Genomic DNA, 11605 nt, shown 5'->3' with positions numbered 1-11605 from the left:
TTTAGCCGCTCCCATATCTATGCCCGCGTCTACGCAACCGACGCCGGGAACGTAAATGTTGTTGTTTATATCGCTGTCCCACTAGATGGAGCTCGGGGATTCACACGGGCGAGATTCCAGGGGCCTTGATTGCCCGTTTATCAGACGAGGTCCTGAGCGCAGTTGAATAAAAGGGTCTAATGCTCAGGTGGCGCGTTGCGACCACCTGCCCATGATGACGCTCAGGACTATTCCATGGTTTCAGTTGTTCCCGTGCCCCGGGCCTACCCTGGATGCCCCATGCGTGTGATTGTTTGTTGTAACACGACCAGCCAACTCCTCCTCACATCCTTAGTGTGTGGTCCTCTAGGGATGGGTTGAGGGGGATTGCCATTCGCTATCTGCCTCATATCTTCGCTATTATTTAGGGACACGTTTCGTGGTTACATTTCTTTCCTGTGATCGTTAGTGTATTTGTGTGATTGTTGCATTTATATTGTTATTGTTTAATAATGTTATGATGGTAGTCCCGCGCTGGAGTCCTATCCCTCGTACCCCTAATGAGTAAAAGTCGTCTTGCGACGACTTGAGGGGGATATGTTGGGGCAAAATAACCTGCTGAGCACATCACATGTACATTATAAATATAGCTAACTCCTACCCTAGCTTAATGAGCACATCACATGGCAGTCACCTTATAATATAGTCAACTTTTAACACATAACACATACATGAGAATATAGTCAGGTCAGGGCCAGAGCCAGGGCCCCATATCTCCTTCCGGCAGATGGTAGACACTCAGACAATGCACCAGTCATCCTCAAGGATGGGAGGACCACAACAGGTGATGCTCTGAAGCTCTCCCCCGTAAGGAGGAACACAAGAAGATATACATGCATACACTAGTGCCTGGGAACCAAGGTCAAGTAAAAACACACAGAACCACACACATCTCAAACGCACACACCTCATCACGAGGAGATACAGCATAAGACTGTATCACTCGGAGACTCTTCACCTTCTTCCGAAGCAGACCTTCCACGGAGGCGAAGCTCCGGACGAACCATCAGCGCTGATTAGGGACTTAGACATATTCGATTTCTCACGCTTATGACTCTGTATAACCGTTGCCACTTTACTTAATAAATCCAAGGTCCTCGTGCCGATAGACTTTATTACCTCTCCGTCTCATTTCATCTGGTCCAGTAACTAGCCAGACCGTTTTTCCCAACAATACCTTAATCGATTTCATTGAGGAGATCACGTGGTCATGTGCCAGCTGACACTCATGGTCACTACACACTTCGGGACAAAGGTCATGAAACGACAGCCAGCAGTTATTTTGTGTTTGTGTGTGTTTGTGTGTGTGTGTGTGTGTGTGTGTGTGTGTGTGTGTGTGTGTGTGTGTGCGTGTGTTTGTGCGTGCGTGCGTGCGTGTGTGTGCGTGCATGTGGTGTTGAATGAGAAGAGATCACCCCCTCCCGCGTTTAATTCGCGTCATAACCTGTTGATGCGTTTCTTGTTGTGTGTGTTTGCGTGAAACACACACAATGCGCCAGTCAATCCCACATTGGCTAACATTCATCAATCCACACATTCACCCATTCATACACACATTCAACCAACACAATGCAAAACACTCTACCTATGCCCACTGAAGTTGGCACGCACACGTGCGTGTACGCGTCAGGGAGGTATCCGTTGATCAGTTCAGTGCGTTTGTTTGTGCGTGTCTGCATGTGTGTGAATGCGTGCGTACGCGTGTGTCGTCCATTCACAGTTGCAGCATCACCGTTGAGGAGAGAGAGAGAGAGAGAGAGAGAGAGAGAGAGAGAGAGAGAGAGAGAGAGAGAGAGAGAGAGAGAGAGAGAGAGAGAGAGAGGGTGGGGGGGAGACACCCCACTGCCCTCCCCTCGCGCGCTGCTGCAGAGATGCACGCGCTCATATCGCCGCTGTGCAAGGCGATCTTAGTGGCGCTCTTCATCTTCGCCATCCTCCTCATCCTCTACGTCATCCTGTGGTACATCTGCCGGGACGTGGACTGCGACCACGGCATTTGATTTGACGGGATTCGTTGTGGAACGAGAGCGGTTGATGGAATGTGGATTGGAACACGAGCAGTGATCAGGAGTTCCCGCCAGCCCCCCCCCCCCCCCCCCCCCCCCCCCCCCACACACACACACACACACACACACACACACACACAAACATTCACTCGTCTGCGCGCGTGTCGGTCACGCACCCTAGGGTGACCCCTTCCAGACTCCAGACGTCAGGGAACGATGCTTCCGCGGTTTCTTCTTTGCTTGTTGTTGGCTTTGGCGGCTTTCTGATCCCCACTTTGTGCCCCACGTGTTGCGCACTGCCACCGGAATGCCCTTTAAGGGGTCGAACCGTCGATTAGACGGAATGGATGGAGACACCGTCGAGCAATTAAAGGTGAATATGTAACATTTCGCATTCAAATATGCATATATCAAAGGTGTGGTACTCTCAAAGCGGATTATTTTATTTATATTAGCAAAAGGCAATTTTCTCTGAATTTGAGGGCTTCAAACGATTTTTATAAATGTATGAGACCAGTACATTCATTTATTCCTCATAATTTGGGTTGAGAGTAACTTAAAATGTAAGTAGCACCCAGGTGGAACTGTTGACACGTAAGTAGTTGCGTTCCGGGTTGTCGTCAGATGGGAGCACTTCCGCCCGCGTCCTCAGATGCAACTTGGATGACGAACTGAGCAGTTGTGTCTTCATTGCTTCGCACCATTTCCTGTATAGTACAGGTCAGTAGTTGGTTTAAACTATAAAACGTCAACCTTCTAAAGCCTTGCTTTATTTGTATAACTGTTGAAGAAGTTCGGTTCATGTTTTGTTGTGTTTCTAGCAAACTTAAGACACTTCAAAATACTGCCGTTCAGTACAATGACAGGGGTAAATACCGGAAGGCGCGAAACGGCAGGTCCCGCCGATTATGGGTTCATTTCTCTCCCTGCGTATTGCCTTGCGGGCATGCCGCGCAATTTAATGGTTTTTGTTAGCACTTTGCACAGTGTTAGTTGTATTTGTGGTCTCCTGTACACTACAGTTTAAATGGGAATATGAGTAAATGTTAAAGGTTCATGGTTACAGATTTACAAGTTTGAAAGAATATTTATATGAATGCATACTGTTTAAAGATAAAAATGTTACTGTTACATCCAGAGTCACAACTTGGTTTACTTTGTATTGAAAACGTTTAGCTTTCTCTGAGTAATACTTTTGTTTTATTTAAGTGTGTGATTCTAGAATAGGATGTAAGATGTAGTTAATATTTGATGCACTTAAACAGTTGAAGACTGAACAAGAGACACTCAGAGAAATGTTTGTATTTTATTTTTGAATTTGAATAGAGACGAAACTTGGATGATGAACTGAGCAGTCGTGTCTTCATTGCTTCGCACCATTTTCTGTATATTACAGATTTCTTTATTGTTGCCGTGGCACCCAGTCCTGGGACCCGTAACAAATTGTGGGGGCTCGTCCCGGATCTGCCTCCAATAATACTGTCCAGGGTAGCAGATCCAGTGATAAGAAGAACCACGAGGCCAAGGCGAGGTGACGTGACTACTGCCGAGACAACAGCTGGTGGGTGTCCACAAGGGGAGATCGGAGCCAGAGAAGGGTCTTCATTCTTCCAAGGGGGACTGCACTATCATTGTCAGGTCCACAGAAGTCATGTCTACAGTACGCAAAGAACTCGTTTGGAGCATCAAAAAGAACTTGTACCGACTGTCATGCGGCGATGTCTACAAGCTGGCGAAGGACATCGCCAGGGACAGCAGCCAAGATTTGGAGTCCAGTGATGAAGAAAGTTGTGTCAACTATATCCTTTACTATATGCAGTCTGATACCTTACTTGAATCCGAAGATGAGGGAATGTCTGATTTGTTAATGTTAAATGACCTGGTTAAGAGTATCATTGATAATCCTGTTGCAACTGTAATTACAAAGGGTGTAACACAGAAACACACAACACTCACCACTGTGCCAACCATGATAGAGGGCCACACTACATTTTCACACATCAATGATGACACGCCAACCACCTCACACTTTACTGCCCTTACAACCACGACAGACCACACCACGCAACAACATGCTAACTTCGACAGAGACATTGCCACTCAAAGTGTTGACCAGCTACAAGCAATGCACGAAGACCTCGGAAAAAAGCTTCAATACTACAAAGATATGGCTTGCACAGCACACAGTAAGTCCACCAGCCTAGGTGAGCAACTACAACACCAACATCCACGTCACGACTCACTACATGTTGACAAAGAGGAAGTGGTCTCCTTAAAGCACTTGTCTTACCTGCAACGGAGGGAATTCAAGGTCCATGGAGATGTGCAAGGTCCTCCCACAGATTGGAGACCAAAGCTCTGATATCACATATAACAGTATCAGCAAGCAAATAGACGAAGGAGACAGAGAGGGCTTCACAGAGACAGAGGTCATCTGAGGAGTGCTGAAGTGTGTAAAATCTGGTGCTTTTAAGAACATGCTCACCAATAAAGATGATGTTACAATCTGTGAACTGAAGGGATTTCTTCGGTCTCATCTGTGTGAAAAGGCAGGCACCGAACTGTTTCGGGATCTAATGTGTGCAAAGCAAAACGAGCAGTTTTGAAAGAAAATCCTCTTCCAGTCAAAACAGGCAAACGCAGACATTCACTATGACCCAGAGACCAGCAAGTTTTTCTGCACTCCATTTACCAGGGCCTAGGTTCCAAACACACAGACATTCGACAGCAGCTGAGGCCACTCATTACAAACAACCAAATGTCTGATGAAGAGATCGTCAGCAGGGTGATGAAGATAATCAACTCTGAAAACGAACATCAACGTAGATTTGGTAATGTCTCCCGACAGAGAGCAACACACACAGTGTTCAAGTTGATGGTGATCAGACTTCAGACACTAGAGAACAGCAGACAATACAGCAGCTCAGCGCTCAAGTGGAGACTTTAACCAACATGGTTGCAGTTTTAATAGACCACCAAAAACCAGTGGTATACGCAACTCACTCAAAGATTCTACCTGTCCAAGCACTAGGCCAACCTCATGCACAGCCACACGCCCCTCCTGCGTCTTTCTCAGGCCAGCTCTCCCACACAAGAAAGGGTAAAATGCCTGTCTGCACAAAGTGTTCACACCACGGTGCGGAGGATTGTAATCATTGTTTTGTGTGTGGTGAATCAGGACACCGGGCTGTGGGCTATTTAAAGAGAACCAGGCAGCAGGGAAACGGGAACTGGTCTTTGATGAGGGAAAACCAGAGGCCATTCCACAGTTCCAGTCCCACTCAGTAACTTCCACACTGAAGCAGCAACACCCAAAAAAGGATAAAAGTTGTAAAAGAGCTTGTGATCGCTACTCTCGAGAGACACCAGTAACCCCTGAAGATGCCATTCTCACAGCACCGCTGGTTGGTAGAAAGAGCATGCTCAAATGTTTCATCAACGGTTATGCAGTAACAGTGCTTTTTGACTCCGGCTCGCAAGTGAGCATGATTGACCGGCCCTGGAGAGAGACATTTATCCCCAATCACCCAGTACGACCATTGCACGAGCTTCTTGACACAGAGGAAAGCCTCGCTCTGTATGCAGAAAATGGACAACCTATCCCGTATGATTGATGGGTGGAGCTAACAGTCAACCTCGACAATCCAAACCTTTCAATACAGACACCTTTTCTAGTCACCCAGCTTCCACTCCCTCAGCCTATATTGGGTGCTAATGTTCTCCAAGTGATGATGAGTGGGCAAGAATCTCCCGCTGATGCACATGAAATGGTTATTGGTCTCCTCCAAAAAGCATTGGGTGTTGAAGAGGAACAGACAGCAGCTATGGTTAACTTCGTACAGGGCCAAAAGACACCCAACTACAGCATGGCCACGATCAGAGTGTGTAAAGAGGATGTGAGCATCCCAGCTGGAAAAACATTGCATGTGCGGTGCAGAGTACCACCTACCTTTGACACGTCCAACCCTGTTGTCCTTTATGAACCCCCAGAAGGGAGCACTCCCTTGGAACAATTAAGTGTCGGGGAGGGTATGCTGGAAATTAATAACAGCAGGTGGCCTCTCGTTAACGTGCCTGTTTCTGACCACACTAAGCATGAAGTCATTCTCCCAAAGAGAACTCAGCTGGGATCCATCCAGCACGTAGCCAAAGTCATTGAAACGGATAAGACAGAGACACAACAGGTTGAGAAACCACAGGGTACAACAGTTAGGGCTGAAGTCCACAACGTCACCACCCCTGAAACCCCCCCGACTGAGCCCAGGCGACCACCTGTTGACCTAAGTCATCTTGACCTTGAACAGCAGCGAATGGTTGAGGAAATGTTGTGTGAGGAGTCTGCAGCATTCGCCCACGACGGCGAAGACATAGGGTGTATCCCCTCTCTTCAGATGTCAATCAGGCTTAAAGACGACATCCCTGTTCAGAGGTCTTATGCTTCCATCCCAAAACCACTGTACAAGGAAGTAAAAGAGTACATCCAAGATTTGATTGTGAAAGGATGGATCGTGAAATCACACTCACCCTATGCCGCACCTATTGTTTGTGTCAGGAAAAAGGATGGATCACTGCGCCTTTGTATCGACTATCGACTGCTCAACAAAAAGACAGTGCCCGACAAACATCCTCTTCCCCAGATACAGGACTTAATCGACTCACTTGGTGGCTGTGGCTGGTTTTCCATCCTAGACCAGGGCAAAGCCTACCACCAAGGCTTCATTGCAGAGGGGTCCAGGCACATGACCGCCTTCACAACCCCTTGGGGTTTATACGAATGGGTCAGAATACCCTTCGGTTTGTCAAATGTCCCAGCAGCTTTTCAAAGAAGCATGGAGGAGATGCTTGACACGCTGAAGGATGAGTGTTGCAACCCTTATCTAGACGACGTCCTCTGTTTCTCAAAGTCCTTCGAACAGCATGTTGAGGTACTGCGCAATGTACTTCGAGCCCTGCAGCGCCATGGAGTAAAGTTAAGTCCTGAAAAATGTGAACTGTTTCGCAAAGAGGTCAGGTATGTGGGTCGGCTGGTGTCTGCAGATGGGGTGAGGGTGGATCCGAAAGATGTGGAAGCAGTGCAGGTCTTGAAGGAGAAAACTCAGAAAACAGTGGGGGATGTAAGGAGACTGTTAGGTTTTCTGAGCTATTATCCATCATACGTACAAGACTTCTCACGGATAGTCAGGCCCCTATACGAGCTGCTCCAGTTAAAAAACAGTCCACCACAACACAAGCCTGCAAGGGGAAAAACACAGGGCCCTCAACTACATTCACGCACCCCAGTGAAGTGGAACAGTGAGCACCAGCAGATCCTTGAACGCCTGATAAACACCCTTACAAACCCACCAGTACTGGGTTACCCAGATTTCAATCAGCCCTTCATACTCCACACTGATGCCTCTCAACAGGGACTTGGGGCGGTCCTCTACCAAAATCAGGACGGAATAATGAGAGTGATCGGCTATGGGTCCCGCACACTAACACCAGCGGAGCAAAGTTACCATCTTCACAGTGGCAAGCTCGAGTTTTTGGCTTTGAAGTGGGCAGTATGTGAGAAGTTCAGGGATTACCTGTTTTGTTCTCCCCATTTCACTGTCTACACCGATAATAATCCCTTGACCTACATGATGAGCACAGCTAAGCTTAATGCAGTGGGCCATCGCTGGGTAGGGCAGCTTGCAGACTTTGACTTTGAAATAAAGTACAAACCAGGGAAATTGAATGTTGTTGCAGACATCCTATCTCGCTGTCCATTTGACATCAATGCCTACATGAGTCAGTGTTCTGAGAGATTGTCAGAGGAGGCAGTGTGCGCCACCTGGGAAGGCAGCAGGACAGCCCAGCATGGAGAAGTAGCATGGGTGGCGGCCCTTCACATCTCATCTCAACAGCAAATTTACACAGAACCTTTCCCAACAATTGACCACCATGAACTGGCAAGTGAACAGCGAAAAGATCCAGTCATTGGGAAAATCTTGGAATTAGAGGAGAAAAACACTGAACTGACGGCAGTGGGACGCAGAGCAATGGACAAATCCACAAGAAAACTCTCAAGAGAGTGGAGCAGACTGCATGTGGAAAATGACATCCTGTATAGGAAAACTCTTGGTCGTAAACAGCTAGTCTTGCCAGCCACTTATAAACAGACAGCCCTAACCTACCTGCACGACAATATGGGACATGTTGGTGTAGAGCGAGTTTTGAGCCTCGCAAGAGAGAGATTTTATTGGCCATATATGAAAAATGATATTGAGGAGTACATCACCAGGAAGTGTCGTTGTATTAAACAAAAGAAGCCAGCTGCACATGACCGGGCGCCGATGGGCAGTATAACATCCAGCTCACCTCTCGAACTAGTCTGTATTGACTTTCTCCACCTTGAAACCAGCCGTGGTGGATACGAGTATATCCTGGTGGTGGTCGACCACTTTACCCGGTTTGCCCAGGCATATCCTACCAAAAACAAGGCCGGCAAAACAGCTGCTGACAGGATTTTTAATGACTTTGTCCCTCGGTTCGGGTACCCTGCCGAACTGCACCATGATCAGGGCCGGGAGTTCAAAAATGAACTGTTCAGAGCCCTCAGGTAGTTCGCAGGCGTGAACCATTCAAGAACATCCCCTTACCATCCCCAAGGTAATCCCTCAGAGAGGTTCAATCGGACTCTGTTACAAATGCTCCGAACTTTGGGCGAAAAAGAGAGAGAAAGCTGGAAGGACCACCTGCCTCACATCATCCATGCATACAATTGTACCAAGCATGAGGCAACAGGCTATTTCCCATACTACCTGTTATATGGTCATCATCCACGTCTTCCTGTTGACCTTCTGTTCGGTTTGGTAACAGAGGAAGAAAACACAGCGAGTAGCTATGCGGAAAAGTGGGCAGAGAAAATGATCGAAGCATACAAAATAGCCAGCACCAATAGCCAACAATCAAGTGCAAAAGGCAAACAGTATTATGACAGGAAAAACAGAGGCGTCACTCTACAGCCAGGGGACAGGGTTCTCGTTCACAACGTTTCTATAAGAGGAGGTCCATGCAAACTGACACCCTACTGGGAAAAGAGAATCTATATTGTACGAGAGCAGCTCGGTGAAAACCCAGTTTATAAGGTGAGCCCTGAGACAGGAAACCGTCCCACACGCACTCTCCACCGAAACTTGTTGCTCCAAGTGAATGACTTACCTGTAGAGCCACCAGTCACAAATGCACCTGTCAAGTCACAAAGGGGAAATGGAAAGTCAACCAAACCCACAAGAAAAATCGAACAGACCCAGAATGGTGACTCAAGTGAATCAGACGACGAAGACGATCAACCAAGATATTGGCCACGGATAGCAAGGTAAGTGCTATCCGATCGCAAATCCATTACCTCATCAAACTGTTACCTGTGAGACACAACACAATACCGAGCAGATTGAAACTTACCTGGAGAAAACAGTTCATGTTGAGCCTGCACCTGAAAGAGAAAGTAACAGTGAGGAAGAACATGAAAGACAAAATGAAAGTGTGCCTTGTGCTGAGGAACCCCAGCCGAACCAGGAACAGGAGCTGGCTCCGGTTCACGGTCCAGACAGAGATATTCAAGACATTCAACTTGACGCTCGGCCTGCACTAAGGAGGTCTACCAGAGAAAGACACCCTAGCCAGATGCTCACCTAAACAGCCCTTGGTCAACCAACATACCAGCCACGTCACATTGTGAGTGCAATAGAGACACAGCCCACAGTTTACACTCATCAGTACCCACAGCCATACTTCCATCCATTCCAACCCCTACCCATTACCCTTCCTCCATACATGCCAGTTTATTACCCTATACACTGCTATTGATGAGTAAACATTGCACACTTACAACATTACTTACACCACTATTTTTGTGCTTGGTTTTTTTTGTACACTGTTGAGTTTATTAAGCTTTAATAACAAAAAGAGAGAAAACAAGGGTGAACATTTTAAGTTGAGCTATTAGAAGCAAGTGTCGGGAGCCACTTTTGTTTGTGGGGGAGTATGTGGTACTCTCAAAACAGATTATTTTATTTATATTAGCAAAAGGCAATTTTCTCTGAATTTGAGGGCTTCAAACGATTTTTATAAATGTATGAGACCAGTACATTCATTTATTCCTCATAATTTGTGTTGAGAGTAACTTAAAATGTAAGTAGCACCCAGGTGGAACTGTTGACACGTAAGTAGTTGCGTTCCGGGTTGTCGTCAGATGGGAGCACTTCCGCCCGCGTCCTCAGACGCAACTTGGATGACGAACTGAGCAGTTGTGTCTTCATTGCTTCGCACCATTTTCTGTATATTACAGGTCAGTAGTTAGTTAAACTATAAAACGTCAACCTTCTAAAGCCTTGCTTTATATGTATAACTGTTGAAGAAGTTCGGGTCATGTTTTGTTGTGTTTCTAGCAAACTTAAGACACTTTAAAATACCGCCGTTCAGTACAACGACAGGGGTAAATACCAGAAGGCGCGAAACGGCAGGTCCCGCCGATTATGGGTTCATTTCTCTCCCTGCGTATTGCCTTGCGGGCATGCCGCGCAATTTAAGGGTTTTTGTTAGCACTTTGCACAGTGTTAGTTTTATTTGTGGTCTCCTGTACACTACAGTTTAAATGGGAATATTAGTAAATGTTAAAGGTTCATGGTTACAGATTTACAAGTTTGAAAGAATATTTATATTAATGCATACTGTTTAAAGATAAAAATGTTACTGTTACATCCAGAGTCACAACTTGGTTTACTTTGCATTGAAAACGTTTAGCTTTCTCTGAGTAATACTTTTGTTTTATTTAAGTGTGTGTGAATCTAGAATAGGATGTAAGATGTAGTTAATATTTGATGCACTTAAACAGTTGAAGACTGAACAAGAGACACTCTTGTTGTGTATGTTTGTATTTTATTTGTGAATTTGAATAGAGACGCAACTTGGATGATGAACTGAGCAGTCGTGTCTTCATTGCTTCGCACCATTTTCTGTATATTACAGATTTCTTTATTGTTGCCGTGGCACCCAGTCCTGGGACCCGTAACAAATGCACCAATATTTAAATAAGTTATATATATTTCTTAGTTCGCTTTAGTTTAGAAAAATATACAAATGGTTTTCAACGATGTTTCAAACCCAGAGGATTTCGTAGTTTAATTCACGGTAACGGTCCGTTATGTTTGGTCACATATCAACGGCGTTGTACATGCAAGCAACTTAACGCTTATGCGATTTTTCACACACAGACGCTTTACTTTATTGTATCTATCCAAGGGCTCACCTATCAGATGGACAGTGTATTCCATGCTCCAGGTTATTTTGTTACTAATTTAAATGGTTAATGTAATGTAATCTTAATGTACACACTTGGCTCTTGCTGTTGCGTCGCCTCGACGGAAGGTTACAATTTTTGGGAGACGCACTTCAGGCCCTTGCAGTAGACGCAAAGAGGATCCGCAAGGACGTAAGGGGTCCATAACCCCCTTGCGTTGCATGAACGTGGGACCATAATTAGTCCTTTAATGTATGCATTTCTTACGTCCTTGCACTTAAAAATGGTATTGTTT

At 46.0% G+C, this 11605-nt stretch overlaps 1 protein-coding gene across 1 annotated transcript in view; it reads left to right on the top strand.

Moving 5' to 3' along the window:
* Nucleotides 1-1910: 1910 nt before the first annotated feature.
* Nucleotides 1911-11605, top strand: part of LOC307076976 (semaphorin-5B-like) — a gene marked incomplete at both ends in the record, with an annotated part of 34235 nt that continues 24540 nt past the window's right edge. Inside the window, 1 exon segment of the mRNA XM_079738208.1 lies at nt 1911-1999. Coding sequence (XP_079594334.1) covers nt 1911-1999 — 89 coding nt within the window.

The sequence above is a fragment of the Pollachius pollachius genome (genome assembly GCF_949987615.1).
Source record: "Pollachius pollachius genome assembly, chromosome: 6".
In the NCBI taxonomy this organism is placed as follows: domain Eukaryota; kingdom Metazoa; phylum Chordata; class Actinopteri; order Gadiformes; family Gadidae; genus Pollachius; species Pollachius pollachius.
The sequence above is the reverse complement of the archived record's forward strand: the minus strand, read 5'-3'. Positions and strand labels throughout refer to the sequence as shown.